Below are 19,499 nucleotides of genomic sequence, written 5' to 3'. Positions count from 1 at the left end.
CGAAAGCAGAAACGGCATTGTTGATGATGGACCAATAAGCCCCAGAATGAATAGTGATGTCGCCAACGTTCAAATCGACGAGTCCTCTATCGACTCTGTTTGTAGTTATATCCAAACCAAATACAGTAGCAATAAGAAAGCAAGATATGAAATGTAATGACCGAATTACTCTCATTGTGAGTGATGCTATGGATGCAAATTCAAAAAAAAAAAAAAATAAGAAAAAAGAGAGAGCCATTTGGGAAGATGAAGAGCAGATTCTTCGGGGGTTTTTATAGACATTCTGGCGAGTTTGAACCACTCCAAGTGTCTATGTCCCAATTACGAAAAGAACAGAAGCTTGGCTAAGCTTTTTTTTTTTTGCTAAATGGCACCAAATGCCATAAGTGTGGAAACATTTACTGGCCAAAAGAAAAAAAAAATAGAAAAATAAAAATACTCAGTTTAAAGGGAAAGTGTCACAAACGCGACAGAATCAAAGACATAAAATAAACTTTGTTCACAATGCATCTAGGGTGCACAGATTTGAATTTTCGTAAATAGGTTTAAGCTGATGTTTGTGTGGAGATTAGGGTTTTACTATTCACCAAAGTCAAAAGGAAAAGCACGTTTTTTTTTTTACATTGAAGAGAAAGCAACAAAGAACTAAAATGGAAGGAAAGACACTCTTTGAGAGGGCAGTTGAGGTCACAAAATGACCTTATCTCCGTCAAAGGCAATGAAGATTAGGTAGTTTTTCAACAAATTTGGAACTTTCCCAAATTATTTTAGCTAGCTGGTAATCTTTTTATTGTTCTGGAAGATGGGGGATCAAATATTTGAACAGATGGGGTAGTATTCTTCAGTTTTGGTTTGATTGATGGAAGTATGACCTTCAAAAAATGTGACGTGAAGCTTGGTACTCATAAAAAAAGCAGTAATATATTATAGAAATTTCTGTAAGATTTACACTGAGGCAAGTAGATTGCTTCGTAAAAGCTTTTCAATTATGCAGTGAAGCGTTACAAAGTTTACGAAACAAGACTCACTTTTCAAATACAAGCCATATTGTTGAGTACTCTAATTATGTAATGCAAAAGGACAGTTTTAAACAGCTTTGTGAGAGTCCCAAAGTTTTACTAAACCCTGATTAGCTAATACTCTGCAGATCTGGAAGGGACTTTTCCAAGATTGTAACTCTTGCAGATATTAAAGTAGAATTGACCAAAACGAGTAATTCTCTAGCCCGAAAGGGACATAATATTGTTAGTCCTTTTTACTAATTTTTAAATTTTGACTAGCATAATTTGTGTTCATCAAATTTGAATGCGGGGGGGAGGTGCGTAGTTAAGAGCCCCAATATGAGAAAGTAGATATTTAGTGTCTTGGACAAGAATAGAAGACTCTGTGAATTTTGTGTGTGTACTTTCTTATGCAAGATGTACATCAGTTCGAATAAAGAGTTAGACGATATCTTCAAGAGCGGTAGTGTGAATTGGTTTCGTTCCTATCGGGATTCAAGCTTACATTGCGTCAAAGCAACTCGCTTCAACAAGCACTCAAGCCAAAAACAATCAATTTCGAAAACCTTTTGAACTCAAGTCTCTGGCACGTCTACTCTGGATTAGCCTCGATTCAAAGTCGTTGAGTGGTGTTGCCTATTAAGAAGAATGAAGCTCCTCGAGCTCAAGGGAGTCATTGCGAACTGGGTGTGAATCAGTATGGCTCACACAAAACCCTCGTGGTCTAAAAAAAAAAAACAAAAAAATTAATTCAAACCTCGTACTCCACTATTTACCCTTGCAACATTTTAGTAGTTTTCAGGTATGTTTACAGCTCCTTGTGAGCTGTTTAGTAAATACTATAACCAACCTATGATGCTATACTGTATAATTTGAGGGAAAATGTAAGCGAGTAATACTTAGCCACATAGGGGAGCGGAGCAGGTTGTTCAAGGATTGTTTGTTCAAAATACCGTATTATAAATCCTTTATAGTGTACCAAAATTCACGTGAATGGTTGCAACACTAATACAATAAAAATCAATGTATATTATATAACCTTTTTTTTTTTTTTTTTTTATTCCTCGCGCGTTCTTTTAACCCAATCTGCGTATGCATATACATAAGTAAAATCTATTCTCTGGTTTGTATTCTTGCGTTATGTATCTCGCTGCCTTGAAAAAAAAATATAAAGTGATGTCACCTAGAAACACTAAATAGTGAATTATACCACGATTGTAATTGAAATGGTGAGCAATCCTCCATAATTACCATTCAGTAAACTAGCTATTGTACTTGCTACATAATTCAATTTTGTGGTTTTCAAGATGTCTCAAAAACCCTGTACACTAATACATACGCCTTAGTTTTTTTGGTGTTTGTAAGAGCAAAGGTCATGTAAAACATAAACAACAACCCAACAGTTTTCAAAAAAAATGTAACACTAATCTAATAGTCATAAGGATGTTGTAAGAGTTGTAGAGGGTCGGGTGGATAGTTACAAAGTTGTCTTTGTAATTGCATATGTACCATGCAAAGCATCTGTCGCCGATCACATCTGCTAAATACGCAGAAAAAAAAGCTTTCCATTTGTAATTATTGTTCAAATATGGAAAATAACAAAAACCTAAATAGAGTGTAGTTAGTCCATTTCTAGACGGACCCTTTACTGTTGAAAATTGTTGGGGAAAGATCTAGTTAGTGGTTATGAACATCCCCTCTTGGCTAAATGCTTTTTGTGCTTTTGTTACACAAACCGACTAGGAGTAATAAGGCGCATTATTATATACGAAATATATTTTCGTGATTGTAAGAGGAATAGGGTGTAAAGATTCTAAACGTTTTCAATCTTTGCATCACACATAACTCGTTTCGTATACCAGTCCACGCGTGGCAAGTGTAGACAAGGGCCCTTCCAACGGACACAATGTGGGGTAAGATGAGGGTTGGCGTTTGTTTAAGGAAAGTAACTCGCATCCAACTTCATGGGATGAGAGGTACCCATCTCCGAAACCATGGTGGTATCATGCCAGTTTCAAGCTCCCATGACTGGTAGATGTCCTCAGTATCCTCGAAGTTAGCTGATTCCAGTCGCGGATGAGTAATACATTGTTCAATGTCGAAATAATGATTCTTTTGTGCACGTAATAGTAACTTGGCTTGAAAAATTGCGTGATTGTAAAGTTGCAGTTATCAAACGTGTGTTTTTCTGAATTTTGCATCTCTGGTGTTCTTCCGAGCAGCACGAAACAACTCTTTCGAAGAAACGACACGGTTGGATGTTTACGAAAACATTGGCAAGGAACAAAGCTTTATTTCAAATTATTTAGTCGTGTGCATGTGCTAAACCCGGTACATTGTATAAAAATTTAGACAATGCCGCAAACACGGCAAAGACGGCAAACATTCTTTACGAAAGTGAGCAGAGTAGTCCAACCTTTTTGAATGTCTTGCATGAAATACAACCCACATGTTTGCTTTCACAAGCGGGAGTGTGATGCATCCCTTCATTTCGGTCACAAAAGTGGTTGGCTCCGTCTCAGCAAATCTTTGGTCCTTCGACCCTCTCCCCCCCACCAATGTATGTGACGTTAGATCTTTCGTCAATAGTTTTGCAATTGCGAGTGTAACTTGTGTGCCCAACACAAGGTACTCCACTTGTAAACTTCTTCTCAGCACCAATTATTTGTAGCAATTGGATGCAACCTCGAAACCGGATCCTCGCTAGAGAAGTTGACCCCATACCCACACAAATCGGTCGCTGGCTTGCAAGAGGTGGCCCTGAATATAAGCGTAATCGATTCCATTCTTCATTTTTTACAGACAGTAGTCATAGCAACTAAACAAATAATGAATTAAAGTACTTAGTTGTAGCCGAAGTCACTAGAAGTGATCCAGCATAAAACAACTAAGAAACGACACATACAACAGATCAATAATAAATCTCAAGCAAATCTTTTGATCCTCAGGATCCCTTAATCACCATCCTAGGGTGTACTTAAGTTCATAATATGATGGAAATCAACAATAGCAAAACACTAGTAACCGATGACATTCCCATAACTGCTCCCAACCCTTCGTACGTCACAACCAAAGACGCTCTTGAGACAGCTCCTGAATCGGCACTTGCTTGTAGCGACGACAATACAGTACCACTAGCAGCTCCAACAGAAGATGAGCCCTCTTTAGAGGGAACAGGCGTGGGAAATGCTTCAGTTGTATCAATAGTGACATCAAGAGAGTTCAACCCACCAGCATTTGAATATGAGTTACTCTTGGTCGACAGTACCATTGCGTCTGTAATTCGGGCTCCACTAGTTCCAGCAGCAGAAGCAGTAAAAGCAGCAGTACGCTCTTCTGTATCAAATGTGACCGTGGCAACGTGACCTGTAAAGTCTCCAGGTACGTGCGAAGATATTCCGGCTCCCAAACTCTGGGGCGAAATTGAATTCCTCGCCGAATTTGTCGATTCAAGGTCAGCGCCGGCGTCCGTTCCACCTGCAGTACCACTGTTTGCCCCACCGTTTGCTGCTCCACTTGTAGCACCAGGGCTAGTTTGAAAAATTTCAGGGGAGTTCGTGGTTTCTGAGTCATCACCAATGTATGCAACACTCGAGTTAGACCATCTACCACTATACGTAACTTCAGCTGCGACCCCAAAAGTTGTAATGGTGCTTAGCGAGTCTCCATGGTGTAAGACGATACCCAGTTCTGTTTCAACCGAGCCGTCTGGTTCAGTGGCTGTCCAAGTGGTAGGGTATTGTGATGCCTCTGGTCCTGCAATACTTTCTGGGAAGGTGGAAAATGTCGTCAATGAGTCTTCATTCTGTAGCACAATTCCCAGCTCTGTCACTACCAGTCCGTCTGTATCAGTACTTGTCCATGTGGTTGTATATGCTTCGACATCTGGAAACGTTGCGAATGTAGTTACTAAGTCGTCGATCTGTAACACGAGTCCCAGTTCCGTTTCTACTGTTCCATCTGATTCAGTTGTGGTCCATGTAGTGATATACTCCGAAGCCTCTAATCCTTCTACATTCTGTGGAAAAGTGGTGACTGTGGTGAAAGAGTCTTCATTCTGTAGCACAATTCCCAGCTCCGTCACTACCAGTCCGTCTGTATCAGTACTTGTCCATGTGGTTGTATATGCTTCGACATCTGGAAACGTTGCGAATGTAGTTACTAGGTCGTCGATTTCTACAACGATTCCTTTATCAGTGTCAACTGAACCGTCTGTGTTAGTTGTGGTCCATGTAGTCAAACGCTGGGTATTCTCGGTTATTTCAGCTGTCAATATTGTGGTTGACGTGTACCATGCGCCGTGAGCATCTGTTGATATGATAACGATTCCAGTCTCTGTTGATGTGTGGCCATTATTTTGGGAAGTGATCGTGGTTGTGTATTCAGTAGGTTGTGCGCCAGGAATTTCTGGTAGCGGTTTGCATAGATTACACCGACGAGTTAACACAGCTCGTGGTACTGGCCCATTATACTGAATCGAGCCTAAAACGGTGGATGGAATGCCAGAACCGCTATCAGTGACAAGTTGAAACTTTGTGGCGTCATAACCAGGTCCTATATTGAAATATTGTTGCAAAATACCTGCTCCTTTCAAGGTCAAGATTCCGGAACGTTGATTATAAGTCCACGGGTTACCAAGTACTGAAAAGAGCGGTATTGTAAGCCCAATTTTGTTAGAAACCCCATTCACTTGTCCAAAATTTCGTACGTTGAATGTTTGAGGTGTGGACAATGCTTCTACAATCATAGATGACGCTCCGTCGGCTAGGTAGAATGTTTGTCCGCTTGAAACTGATAAAGCGGCATTTGAGATATATATTGTCGAATCCTGTTGGGCAGTAATGCATCCAGTGCCAGCAATTACGGATGTCTGTTCATATACTTCATTGCGGAAACATATTTGGCCGTTGTTGGTAATGGTTCCCAATGGAGCTCCTAAATGGACGCTTCCTTCACTTCTTTGGTTCTGATGGAAAACTAGTAAACCATTATTTCTCCAATTGGCAGAAGAGATGCGCATGGTGCTGGAAACGACACCTGACGCCCCCAAATACATCTCTCCGTTGTTTTCAAACGATAACCCAACGAGATTGTAGTGTGCAGCTGTCAAGGACGCGACAGCATTGAATGATATTACACCATTGTTGGTGATGGAATTCAACAATCCGAGTAATGTCACTTGTAATGCGATCAATGGTGAAGTACTTGATATGAATAGTCCAGCATTGGGCTGAACTGTTAGACTTGAAACAAATGCAGTAATGGCATTGTTGATGATGGACCAATAAGCACCCGAGTGAACAGTAATGTCGCCAACATTTAAGCTCAATGAGCCTCTATCGACTGTATTCGACGTAATATCCAACCCCAGTACGACTGCAATAAGTGCGCACACAATGAGGTGTATTTTGGTGCAAGTGAACATTGATTTGAAGTGCAACATGTCTGTGGGTGCAAAAGTCAAAAAAGAACTGATTGAAGACATCTTCGTATATACATATATATAAAGGAGCACCCAAAAGGAAGTACCATACCCAGACAACACATGCTTTTACAAAGGTCTCCACAACATTTACTGATTGTGGGTAAAGTTAAATGCTACAAGAATTCCTTGTTACACCATTGTTGTAATCAAAGTATAAATCGAATCGTTGGAGCAACTTAATATGAAAGTTAGTAGGAATGTCGCGAGAAAAACACTTAGAGTTTCAATTCTGAAAAGCTTAAAAGCGATTTACCGCAAGAAACCTTCATACGCCTCAACATGTTGAACATTGCCAAATAAAAGAAAAAAGCAACAGCGTGAGCACGTATACGGAAAAAGGGTTCATTCGAACCTTGTTTTGTAAGAGAGTTAGCATCTTGGGGAGTTTTCAGAAAGCAACGCCGAGTGGTCGCAGAAGCGTACATTTATTATAGTGGTTAAATATATTACGTTCTGAATCGATACAGCCTCCTCCCAACATTACCCCAACGTTGTTGTCCAGAGAGTGTTGAGAGAACCTTGCCTAAGGTTTAAGCTGCACATTCTTAACAAAGCTGTACATGTTTGGCCCCCTATTCGGAATGTATTATTGTTGTTGCATTCTTATCAAGCAATGACCCCCCCCCCCTCCCACCTGTTTCTCTGTTGTATCGAATTTTAGCTTTTTTTTCTGTGTTCATACATTTACTACACATTTACTAATAGCCACCGTGAGGTTTTCCTAAAACAAAGTTTAACATTCTACTCTCTTGTGTACAAGCCAAGCATAGACTCCGTGTCAATTGAAAGTACGAGTACGACTCTACGTGTTTAGATTGATCTTGTGTTGTCGTGTTTTGAAAATTTGTTTAAGAGCCCCGATTTTGAAAACGAAGTTAATGAATAAGCTATGCAAAGAAGTTAGGTAGAAGTGATTAAGCCCTGTTCCAAACTCCCCGTTGAATGCTTCACTCCATCTGTTAGTGGAAAGATTCAAGGGTTCCAGTAGCAATGGATGGAGAAAGAAAAGACATAATTTCTGGCTGGTCGATGAATGGCAAAGTCTACAAGGAATGATGTAATTTCCAAACGCAGGCAAACGTTTGAGAAAATGGAGTGATTAGGCCAACAGTTGCTCGGAGCAGAGACGGAAACCACATCTAGCAAATATCAATTGATTTTAACTCTTACACAAAGCAGTCCATAAGAACTTCCACGCGTTACACTGTAGAATAGAAGCCTTGGAGAAAGAAGTAGCCAAGGCGGAAGAAGAAACGAAACATTGATCGTTTCAATAACTCTATTTATGGCACTATATACTTCTAATAGACCTCTAAAATGTATCTTCCATCTTCTTTCATGTCCTCAACGACTTTGGCAACATCTTTCAAGTCCTCGCCCTTGAGTTTTGCACCATTCGAAACAATATCCTCCAAGCATGCAGTGATATCAGGAACAGGCCAGGTAGGACCACACAAGTAAAATGACCCGTTCTTGTTGACAATAGCATCAGTCAAGTCATTGATAGATTCTCTAATTTTGTCCTGGATGTAAATCTTTTGAGGCTGATCTCTGGAGAATGCAGCACCAATGTGAGTCAACAAACCCGCATCTCTATAAGCCTCCCAAAGTTCACCATAAAGATACTCCTCCTTCTTGTGTCTTGATCCCATGTAAAGATAAATTTCACCAATTTCATGTCCTTGCTGTTGTTGCCAAATCTTCTCTTCAATAAAAGCCTTGAATGGAGCTAAACCGGTACCCAAACCAGACATGACAATTGGCTGTGTTGTCAATGGAGGCAACTTCATTACTGAAGGCTTGACACTGACAACTAATTCATCACCAACTTTCAAGTCGGACAAGTATTTCGAACAGTGACCATATCTCAATCTCCCTTTAGGATCAATCCAATCAACGACAACAACGAGCAAATGTACTGAGTTAGGATGAATCTTTTGTGAAGATGCGATGGAATATTCTCTTCTCTTTAATGGCGCAATAATCTTCACCAAATCAGCAAATTTGGGTCTTGCGGATTTGAACTCTTCCAAAATGTCAAAGTACGAATCAAAGTTCACATCTTGTCTCTTTTTCAACTCCTCGGCTCCTTCTGCACTTGCCAACTTGGTCAAGTGTTCCTTCTCCTTAGGCTCAGATGCAAATTCAGCCAACGCCTCGTAAAATCTCTTTGGTGGCTTACCCAAAAAATCAATCGACTCACTCAAAATCTGTCTTGCTGATCTAATCTCCACCAAACCTGGATCCTCTTTATGGGTGATTTCAACCAAGGAGTCACCATCAACATTGTAGAACTTGAGGAAAGCTTCAACTTGTTCCGAGTTGTTTCTTCCGTGAATTCCCAACGCCTCTCCAATCTCGTACTTCAAGCCGGTTCCAGTGATATCAAATTCAATGTGGAAGATGTTTCTTGAATATTCAACAGGAGTTAGTCTCTTATTTTCCTGAACCTTGACCACAAAGTTCTTCACAGGCAAGTCTGGTCTCAAATCCTTCTTGAGATTGAATGCTTCAGGGAACACTACTTTTTGTGCAATGTGTTTGTGGAAAGTGTTGTGAACTTCTTCCGGTTTCTCAAGCGGTACCCTTGGGTTAGCAAAAACAGATGTCTCGGTGACAAAGAATGGGAGAGGTTCTGCTCGTTTTTCCTCTGATTTTTCAGCATTGCTAGAAGCTTCTTCTTTCTTTTTTTCAGTAGATGCATCTTCCTTCTGTTCTTTCTCATCCAGTTGAGCAGCTTCCTCCTTCAAATCAAGCCACTCGGGCAATACTTCAAGATTGACAATGGCGTTCTTCAAATCGGCTGCCTTGATAAAATTATCCAAGACGGTGGCCAATAACTCAAACGATCCACCATTGGCTTGCAACAACTTGTTTACAATGTAGTCTCCTAACTCTGGTAAAGTTGCTCTCCAAAACGCCAACTGCAACAAAAGTTCCGCGGTCAAACCTTTGGTTCCGTTGTTGGTTTCATCTAAAGCATCAACAATTGTGAAATCAACTGCAACAAGCTTGTTATCATTCAAGGCCAATGATTTTTTAAATTCAAGTGGCAATTTCTCAACATCAATCAGTTGTTTTTGATTAATGAAGATGATAGTGGCTCCAGGTTTAGCCGTTGCTAAGATGTCGTAGCCGTTCAACAAGGACAAATCCTCAATAACGACAACATCTGCCGCATCGATGTTGCTGTATGCTCCAGTGGTTGAAGTAATTTGGGAAAAGAATACACCACCTGACTTTGAGTTGTCGTACTTGTTTCTAATAGCAACATTCTTGGAGTCATCCAAAGACAAGGAAAGTGCCAACTTGTCAACTGTATCAACCACAATACGATCATCTCTGCTCCAAAACAAGTACTGTCCTTCAGGTGAAGTATTGGCAGTAATTATTTGATCCTTTGGTTCGTTGTCGTACGATGGCAAAAAGTCTGCAATTTTCAAACGCGAATCAAACTTGGAGATAGTCTTGGCAATGGTGATTGGAGTCCAGTTGAAATCCAATGGGTGTTTAAACTCCTCAATTGAAAGCGAGTAGTACCTGTTGCCAAAAAACAAAGCAGCACTAATATCGGCCTTTAACTTGTCATTTCCAGAAGTCAAGATAACCAACTTCTCAGCTGCCTCAGGAATAACCAGCAAAAACTTGGCCTGGTTAAATGGAAGTGGAACCCTGACTTGCACCAATCCAACGTCTTCATTGACAATGTTTTTCCATTGCTCATTGACATGAGTTCCGTAAGCAACAAATACAGTCTTGGCATTCTTTCCCCCCAAATACTCAAATTGGGAATATTTTTTCCCAGTAAATTTGTTCAACAATTCAAAAGCTGCATCGATACTGAGATCAGATGATGGAGCAGAATCTAACAAGTTTTGATACAATTGTCCAATCTCTTCAACTGACAAAATGTCTTCAAATCTTTTAAAACTTTTAGCAGCTTCAACACCCTCGTACAAGAAAATCGAAGGCTTACCAGTTGCAAAAGCATAAAAATGGTTTAAAATGGCCAAATGCTGGTTCTCATTACCGGATTCAGTAGGAGTGAAAACAGGGAAGTTTAAATCTCTAGCAGCATTCACAACCCTTCCGTAATTTGAAACCAATGCATCTTCAACAAAGTCAACTGCTGAAACATTCAAAGCCAAAGGCGCCTTTTGCCCCAACAATGAGGATCTCATGTAATCAACACCACTGGCTCCTACAATGGTTGAAACTGGTTGACCATGAGTTCCGTTCCTCTTGAAGTACCCCAAGATTGCATTTGAAGCACCCGACCTAACTTCAAACTTATTGTAAAAGGGAACAATACCAAAAGCGTTTGATTGTTGGTTGTGCAACCAAAGTTGAATATATGAGTCAAGCAAGTTTTCTGCACCAACAGTTTCATAACTAAAAATTTTCGATGCAATAGCGTAAATGGTCTGGTTGATGAGTGTGCCGCTTGATGTGTAAGTTGTTCCTCTAATAAGGTTTGGATCGGTGGTTAATCCAAATGGGTTAGCAGTGATTAATTTTGAAACACTCGACCCTCCAAAACTGACTTCACTGGTAGTAGTACCATTTGGACCCTTTGGAGCCTCTTCTGAAAGCACGTGTGGAACCATATCGTCAGTATCGATTAATGGTAATGTTTGTATGGGTGTTGATGATGGTAAAAAAAAAAGAAAAAAAAAAAAAATAGAAAAAGTCTTTACAATCTATAGAAATTTTCAACCATGTCACGTGTAAATAGCTAATTTGATTAGATTGATTGACATGAGTGAGTGAAAATTTCTTTTTATCTTTTGCGTCAATATTGATAATGTGGGGCGGAACAGCGAAAAAAAAAAAAAGCCGTTTTTTAACCGCGGTAGATAAGAGACAAAACTACGCTATCCTCTTTCAAGAAGACTAATGTTCCATCTCCAATCTTGTATCAGCTAGCCTTGCGTAGTGGTAGGTAACTCATCTCTCTACGAAGGTGTGTAAAGCGGTTAAGCTGTGTACATTAAAGAGCTATGGCGCATGGTAGGGTTTTTGTAGGGTACTACTGTTTTATTTTTTTGCAACAAAATCGCACCAATAGTGATGCAGAATACTCAGTCAGAGATGACAGGATTTCCTTCAAAGGATACTTATGGTTTTGTACAAACTCAGTGCATTCGACTTCATGCTGTGGCAGAAGTTAAGTGCTTATGTGGCAAGGTTACTGGCCACCTCCTATCAATCTTCAACAGGTGCCAATCCCTTACATTGTGTCCGTGGACAGCTGGTTTTGATTAATGCCGGAATTCTATACGCTTAAAAAAAATTGATACAGCTCAAGAGACACGCTTCAAGTACTATTCTGAAGCAAACAGTTGAGACGAAGGTGGCTACCTATTGAAGAAAAATCAATCACACTAGCAAAAGACGATATGGTTCACTACGTCACGTGACCAAGCTCACGTGACCTCAATCAAACTGGGAATAAAGCAGAGTAGAATTCTACGAGACTTATTTCGAAACACGGATTTGCCCGCATGTGTAAGGCACAAATGTCTTTGAAGTTATATTCTTATTAACACACTCAAGCTCATTTCCTCTTCTTGTTATTTCCAGCTTGCAATCCACCACCTCCAGCGCTGGATTTTCTTTTCTTTTTTGGATCTTCTGTGATAGTTTTCGGGGACGGGGTCTCACTCTGTGGCATGTAGCTATCTGTCATCTTCAGCTGTTGCCCCTCCTGTTTCACACTTTTTGGTGGTTGTTGCAAGTGCATTGATTCTTGTTGAGTTGTTCTCGGTGCGGCTGCTGCTTCTCTCATGGGGTTTTGAAATTGCATGGGTTGACGTTGGGGCGGTACACCGAATCCGTTGGGGAATGGCCCACGAGCAAGTCGAAAATTTGTTGGAACAGCGGCTTGAGGAGTGCTCAAAAGAAGCTCTAGCGCTCGTTGAGGAGCTTTGATATTATTCAATTGACTAAAATCTATCAATTGCTTCATGTGGGTCAAGACATCAATGAGTTGCAAATTCCTCGTGTTGGTTTTGCCTAGTCCAAATGTGGACATATTTTGCACCGTTTTGAGATTGTTGTAAATGTCATTTGCTGGCTTGCTCCTTTGTGGCAGTTTAGTCAAGATGTTCAAATTGATCAAGCTTTCATAACCAAGACAATTTACATCTATCCATTCAATCCTCAAGTCCCTGCTCATTAGTATTTTGACATTTCCATTTAGTTTGGTAGTGGAGTCGTCGTCATAGGTCAAGTTGATCTCAAGTTTTGAGACAATTATTATTGATCCATTGTTCAAAACTTGAAACTTCATTCCGGGTAGAAAAACTGAGAATCTTGTAAATTCGGAATGCGCGGCACAGTTGGCAAAGAACCGGGGTGCTGTAGTTGTATTCAATTCAAAATGGTTTGCCGCGTTTGTATCGTTGATACCTTTATTCACCGACTTTAAAAAGTTGAAATTTAGTCCGGTAACTTCGCTCAAAGACTTGTCTGATTGACTGGTTATAAATTTGGCAAAACTCAATCTTATTGTCGAGTTAGGCAAGAAATAAACAGGGGTGATTCTTTGCCAAAATTCAACACTCCGTAGATTGTCATGTGCCTCATTACTCAAAAAATCAATCAAGTCCAACACTCTCATAGTTGCTGCGTTTCCCAAATTTCTTTTAATTATGCGAGTATTGAACTCTTGTTGCATTTGATCAGCTGGTGTCATCATTTGCTGGTGCTGGTGCTGGTGTTGCTGCGACTGGCCAAGTGGGACTGGTCTTCTCGGTACAAATGCTGAGGATTCATTCGGCATGTTGAACTGTGGTTGCATGGAATTTTGTGGTCCTGCTTGTCGATAAGGTATTCCACCAGAAGGCTGCTTTGCTCCCTCTACTTGGATTCCTTGTCTACTCGGCCCACCTTGAGGGACCCGTGTTAGAGGCTCTTGACCATTATTCACGCCGATAACTGGGGACAGAGTGCTTCCCATAGCTGGAGTTTGTCCTTGAGAGTTATGACCGGAACTTGTTTGAGCACTTGCTTGATGCGACATTGTTCGTGATGGAGGGCCAGGTCTTCCCTTGACTGCATTGCCATTTGGTTGCAGACTTTGCGCGGGAATTGTTTGTGAGCTAGCTGTGCTTCCATTGAAGTTTGAATTTCGATGCAATCCTGGCCGCTGGGTATCTTGTACATTGTCGTTGCCAGATGGAAGAGTGGGGTTTCCATTTGCTTGTCTCATAAATGGTTGTCTCAGCTGTGGAACTCCATTGGAATTTCCTTGTAGATGCAAAGAATCGTTCATTTGTTCTTGTAAGGTTTTCTGCTGTTGTTGGTGTCTTTGGTGGTGTCTTTGGTGTTGTTGTTGTTGTTGTTGTGGATGAGCTTGTTTACTGAGTCCGTTGGCTGCAGATGAGTTAGGTTGTGGAAACTGGTTATGTGGGGTTTGGGCAAACGTACGCAGTTGGTGCAGCTGAGAATGAGCGTTCATAAAATGAGTGGTACGTAAATTGAAAGTTCCCTAGTTACGTTTCTTTTATCTCTTTATGTCAAAAAGTTATTTAAAAGAGATTTTGGTACACAAGATTTCATTGAAAAAAATGACTTTTTCTTTTGTTCTGTCTCTCCCCTTTTGACATTAAATTTTTATTTTCTTTTCTTCAATTTTTATTTTTCCCTTGGCTTTCTGTTTGTTCTCCAGTTTGTCTCAGTATGCAACAGGGTCGCAAAAGAGGGGTTTACCATGCTTTGATGTATCGATCAAAGGCTACACCGCTGCACCAGCTAATTCATGTTGGATCATTGATACTCAAATAAAAAGAACTAGATAACTACTTATAAGCAAGTACTGCATTGCCGTTTAAAGAGGTTGTATTGTTCACATATCGCACTAGAGCGGGATGGTTCAACGTTGCCCGTCTTTCCTTATAGTATGACTTTGAATCCTCATCAACCCCAACGGACCCTTCCTTATCTTCACTTATTGTTTCTCTTGACTTTGTTGCTCTTCTCTTCAAAAGCTTATTCAATGTGTCCCGCTTCTCCTCCTCCAAGATCTTATTCTTGTAATCCTGTCTCTTTCGAGCATTCTCTGCTTTCCTCAATGCAGCCTCTTCCTCAGTTTCCTCTTTAACCTTCTTCACTTTGGGTTTCTTCCCATTCGCATCTAGTTCATAATACGGATCTTCAATCGTTGCACCCGAGACGTCAAGATTGAGTCGTGCTCTCTGTCTTTCCGTCATCTTGGAGACATCATTGACTGCATTTGGATCGTATTCTTCCTCTTCGTCTGTTAGTATTAAGTCGGGATCTAAATCGGGTTGTCGCAGTTTTCGTGGTGGCACCACCGATTTGATCTTTACTGCCTTGGTCGTTTTTTGCGGTGGTTCCTCTACCTCCGATAAATCAGAAAAGTTGTCTTCATCCTCTTGGTAGTAATTAACTTGTCTTTTCCGCGTACTTCTAGAGCTGCCTAATCTCGATGACGTAGAATCACTCAGTGACCTTCCCTTGTTCTTTGTCGGTGGCTTGATTTTGATCTTGATTGATTTTTTACCCTTTTCGACAGCTATTGGCTTCAATGGCTCTTCAGACTCATCATATTCGTCAAAATCTTTTGCTTCCAAGTCGTCATTCATATCCGAAAGTTCGTTTTCAAAGTTGGTGTCCAGTTGATAATCCTCTCCATCGTCGCTTAAGCTTCCCAGTTCGTCGTCCACATCTCCTTCTTCTTCTTCTTCTTCATCTTCATCATCATCATCCTCGTCTTCATCCTCCAGTGGTTCCTCTTGCGATTTCGGGGTCACCTTTTTCCGTCTACTCTGAGAAGCAGCTTTTCGCGTGACTTCGTGTGGTTTGTAGTCCTCCACATCATCATATGCATCTATGTCTCCATTGTCATTTGAATCCGACTCGAGTAGTGAATCTTCTTCTTCTTCTTCTTCTTCGCTGCTTACAACGATCTTTGCTTTTGCCATTGGTGATGGTTTACTATGGTTTGGTGTTGAGCGAGTTTTCAAAACTCTCTACGATTTGTCTACTTTCTTTTTTTTTTTTTATGTGTCAGTTCAACACTACGTACAATGTGTGGGATATTTTACAACAAGATGGTGATGACTACACTATCAATATTCAAGAAAAAAAAAAGAATTGTACCTGGGTAAGCTTTCTTTAAACCTGTCCACTCATATACAACCCTTTAATACTTCTAATTTCATTCTTTGTATCAACAACAATATTCCTTTTTCTAGCCTTTCCTCCACTGGGCCCAGCTTCTAGCCCAGTATCCAAAGTGAAAAACTCTTGATCATCAAAATACACCAAGTCTGATTTATTCTGTAAATCCTTGATGGCAAAATTGACTCCTTTGTAGTTTGTGAAATCCTCCATTGACCAATGCTTGACATAAGTATTGAGCAACGATGACATCTTCACCATCTTCTGATATAGTTCACCTTGAGACAATCTATCTTCAATATCAGGTCCTGTCTCTGGCTGTGAGTCAGTTTGAATTATTGCATCAGCATGTAATTTCCCATTTCTTCTAATTGCAACGATGGGGATATAGCTCACTCTTGTAATCATTTTCAAGTAAATGTTTCTCAAGTTCAGTCTCATACATTCAAGAAACTCCAATCTTCGACTATTAGATGTCTCCAATAATGGTTTGACTATGAGAAATCCCACCAAGTAGGATACTATCAATGCAAGAGACCCACCATTGGCTAATTTGACGAGGTATGCTAAAAGTCCCGATTTTGACCTTGTGTTTCTCAAGGTATAGCCAGATGGATCAAAGGCAGACTCGGGTATTGTAAGCTTGGGCACATAAGACATGCTTGTTTGACAAAGTTCTGCTGGGCGGAAAGAAAGTCCACGGGTGATTCGAAACCTGTCTGTGGGGCGAATAAAGATTTTTGTCCATGAGTCGTGGTCAACAACGCTACCAGAAAAGCCTCAGCATTATCAAGTGATTCATTGTGTAGGCAATTAACTACAGTTTCAATACCATTTATGCCAAAGCTTCACCCTATATACGTAGTCTAAAACTGGCTTTGGATTCTATTATAATGTTTGTTCAAGTCCTCATCTCCATTCGCATTGCTATCGTTTTCAAACTTGTTCTTTCTTTGGAATCTCTTCCCCCGTTTATGCGAATCACTGCCTCCATCCTCTCTTTTTAACATCTGTTTGTTCTCTAGTTTCTGTAAAAGCTTTCTTTCCTTCCTTTGAGTTATCCTCTCCTCGTCAATGTCATTCGGAACCCATTTGCTCCTCAATATACGCCGCACAGCTTCTGGGGATATATGGAAAAACTGGGCCAAGTCTACTGTTCTATACTGAGGGAAAGTTTCCTTGAGCTCTTTGACTTTTATCATCTCTTGCCTGCTTAGTCTCCGTTTAGGATTCCATCGGTCGTACTTGGACTTTTGCGTTAGTTCTCGTTTAACCCATGGTGGAATCGTACGCCTTGGTGGGGGATCGACTTGTCTTGACTGATCTGCCAATTTCATTTCCTCTAGTAACGTCTTTGGCTCATGGTTTTTGACGCGTTTGGGAGACTGTAGACTTTGAGTGTTGGGGTGGGTTGCAGTTGATTTCAAAAGTGGATCAATATTGGATTTAAATCTGCATTGGAGAAGATAATATCTGAATAGAACTGGTTTCAACGAAGCAAATGAAGCGTATGCGGTGCAGTGGTGTTTAAAAGAGCGACCTAGTGGTATCATTAATGATTGCTTTCAAGGATAATACGACGTTGTTGTAACCAGATGGAAGGATTTTTTTGCATACTGATGAGGGGATACTGCGTACAAAAAAATTCTTTTGACAAAGGGGAAATTATCAAAAGACACGGTTTCCTTTCTTTTCTCAAGAATCCAAAGACTTTCGAAGTTGAGCATCACCCCCCCCCACAACACAACATCTATAGACATTCAACGAAAACGATGATACTGGATGATCAATTGAATACTATAGCGTTGTCCTTTGGATTTGCTTCTATAATTTTGATTTTGGTATATCATGCTATCTCAACGAACATCAACAATCTTCAGCAGAAAAAGGTCACTACAAACTAGTACCTAGTTATTTAGGGGAACAGGAGAACGGAGCTTATCATTAAATGAAACAAAGAGGAGGAATTTGTTGTATAACGAGTTTGATACTTGTATAGAGGAAGTCAATATACCAATTTTGATGGCATTATATGATCCTTTGTAGAGCGACGTGTTTTCTTTTTTTGATAGTGCCAAATCTTTAGTACAGACGTAACTAATAACTTTTCAACTAGGGCAGCCACAGATAATGCGAGAAGCTGGTTTCTAGAGTTGGTGCATAACAAAAACTGTGTACTCATAATGGGTAAAGTACTCTTCCGTCGCATTTATAAGTCACGGAAATAAGACTTGCGACATCGACATGTTTAGTGCACAAATCACACGTGACAAGGGAAGCAGAGCCGTTGTACAAAGCAAAAGATGCATCAAACCAGTGATACATCGCCAGATGAGAGATTGCGTATGAGATTAGTGTATATCGGTAGGGCAAATAGTTGGAACACGTGCGAGAGAGAAAAGACAGACCAAATGGGAATTTGACAACTTAAAAGGCGGGAGAGCGAGACAAATAATATAACTCACTCAACGGGTAAAAAACAAAAATTTTAAAGGAGAGAAAAGGGGAGAAGAAAGAGAGAAGAAAGAGAGAAGAAAGAGAGAGAGAGAGAGAGAGAAAAAAAGAGGAAAAGAGGAAAAGAGGAAAAGAGGAAAAGAAAAGGACAGAGAGAAATATATATTGATTTGATTTGATTTGGTTCACTTGAAATTTAACCGTTAACAGTATATCATATAACCGCCACCACCAGGGAAAATACACCACCTACAGCACCACTTTTACAGTATTGTCTTACCCCCCAATAGCAAGCTACCTATGAACTTTCCATCAGGCCGCTAACAATCTCTCTCCAATATTCACCTTTGTCATCGCTTTCGCTTCATTATTTACAATTTTTTTTTTCCTTTCTTTTTTTGACTGATCAAAATTCAGTCATACGGCCCCAAAGTTATTCCCCACCACACTGCTGTTCACCTTAACAGCGCTGGACCCTTTATATCACATATTCATAAGTTGGATAGAAACATAGTTGCATCTATACTGGGTACATAATACATTTGTTTGACACTATATTAGACTATCCTCAAACAATAACGCTATCAACCCCAGAGATGATCAACACAGAGACAGGGATTCAAAACTCTGATGTCAGCAACAACGACCCAGCCAACACCACCGCTAAGGATGTATCCATGGTTGACGTGAGTAAAGTCAATACGGGTGAAAACAAACCTACAACTGATGACACTAGTAATACTGCACATCCACCAATTAGAAGAAAATCAACAATGATTTTAACTGATGAGGCAGAGGCCGAATTCGACCGGATGAATATTGACAGGAAAGAAGCAGATCAGAGTGGTAGTGGTGGTGAAATACAAGATGAAGATAAAATGCACATTGACAATTCGTCCTCAAACTTGCATGGTAGTCAACAGAATCGACCACCACAACCATCATCGCAGCAGCAGCAGCAACAACAACAACAACAACAACAACAACAACAACAACAACAACAGCAACAGCAACAGCAACAGCAACAACAACAACAAGAACATCAAGCTGCTCCTTCAGCACCACAACCAGAAAAGACAGTCACAGTGCCAGTAGATATCCAATGGGTGCAAGGTGGTGATAAGGTCTACGTTACTGGTTCATTCACTGGATGGAGGAAAATGATTGGATTAGTTAAACAACCAGATGACAATTATATGATAACATTGGGTCTACCAGTGGGTACACATAGATTTAGATTTGTTGTTGACAATGAATTGAGATTTTCGGATTTTTTACCCACAGCTACTGATCAAATGGGTAATTTTGTCAATTATGTTGAAATTACCCCTGAAAATGTCCAACAACACTTGAATGAACAATATGGAATACAAGAGGATCAACAACAGGAACCTGGTCCAGGACCAGCTCAA

General features: G+C 40.3%; 7 protein-coding genes across 7 annotated transcripts; 1 reads left to right on the top strand and 6 right to left on the bottom strand. All coding sequences in view use genetic code 12, as the record gives it.

Moving 5' to 3' along the window:
• Positions 1 to 3,984: 3,984 nt before the first annotated feature.
• Positions 3,985 to 6,767, bottom strand: KGF57_000242 (uncharacterized protein; the record flags this gene model as incomplete). The annotated part of the gene is made up of 2 exons (XM_051751729.1): positions 3,985 to 6,344; positions 6,758 to 6,767. 2 exons carry the CDS (start codon positions 6,765 to 6,767, stop codon positions 3,985 to 3,987), a joined length of 2,370 nt encoding a protein of 789 aa, XP_051611252.1.
• Positions 6,768 to 7,787: 1,020 nt separating this feature from the next.
• MET10 (sulfite reductase subunit alpha) lies at positions 7,788 to 11,093 on the bottom strand (the record flags this gene model as incomplete). Its single annotated transcript, XM_051751718.1, has 1 exon — positions 7,788 to 11,093. One exon carries the CDS (start codon positions 11,091 to 11,093, stop codon positions 7,788 to 7,790), a length of 3,306 nt encoding a protein of 1,101 aa, XP_051611251.1.
• Positions 11,094 to 12,043: 950 nt separating this feature from the next.
• On the bottom strand, positions 12,044 to 13,948 carry MFG1 (Mfg1p; the record flags this gene model as incomplete). Its single annotated transcript, XM_051751707.1, has 1 exon — positions 12,044 to 13,948. The coding sequence occupies one exon, from the start codon at positions 13,946 to 13,948 to the stop codon at positions 12,044 to 12,046; it is 1,905 nt and encodes a 634-aa protein (XP_051611250.1).
• A 340-nt stretch (positions 13,949 to 14,288) lies between these two features.
• Positions 14,289 to 15,434, bottom strand: KGF57_000239 (uncharacterized protein; the record flags this gene model as incomplete). The annotated part of the gene is made up of 1 exon (XM_051751695.1): positions 14,289 to 15,434. The coding sequence occupies one exon, from the start codon at positions 15,432 to 15,434 to the stop codon at positions 14,289 to 14,291; it is 1,146 nt and encodes a 381-aa protein (XP_051611249.1).
• A 193-nt stretch (positions 15,435 to 15,627) lies between these two features.
• Positions 15,628 to 16,293, bottom strand: PEX17 (Pex17p; the record flags this gene model as incomplete). Its single annotated transcript, XM_051751684.1, has 1 exon — positions 15,628 to 16,293. One exon carries the CDS (start codon positions 16,291 to 16,293, stop codon positions 15,628 to 15,630), a length of 666 nt encoding a protein of 221 aa, XP_051611248.1.
• A 206-nt stretch (positions 16,294 to 16,499) lies between these two features.
• Positions 16,500 to 17,186, bottom strand: KGF57_000237 (uncharacterized protein; the record flags this gene model as incomplete). Its single annotated transcript, XM_051751673.1, has 1 exon — positions 16,500 to 17,186. The coding sequence occupies one exon, from the start codon at positions 17,184 to 17,186 to the stop codon at positions 16,500 to 16,502; it is 687 nt and encodes a 228-aa protein (XP_051611247.1).
• Positions 17,187 to 18,683: 1,497 nt separating this feature from the next.
• On the top strand, positions 18,684 to 19,499 carry KIS1 (Kis1p; the record flags this gene model as incomplete). Its single annotated transcript, XM_051751662.1, has 1 exon — positions 18,684 to 19,499. A coding segment is annotated over one exon (816 nt), but the record flags the coding sequence as incomplete, so codon positions are not given.

The sequence above is a fragment of the Candida theae genome, assembly GCF_024610275.1.
Source record: "Candida theae strain CBS 12239 chromosome Unknown scaffold94, whole genome shotgun sequence".
Classification (NCBI taxonomy): domain Eukaryota; kingdom Fungi; phylum Ascomycota; class Pichiomycetes; order Serinales; family Debaryomycetaceae; genus Lodderomyces; species Lodderomyces theae.
This window is presented reverse-complemented; position numbering and strand designations above follow the sequence as displayed.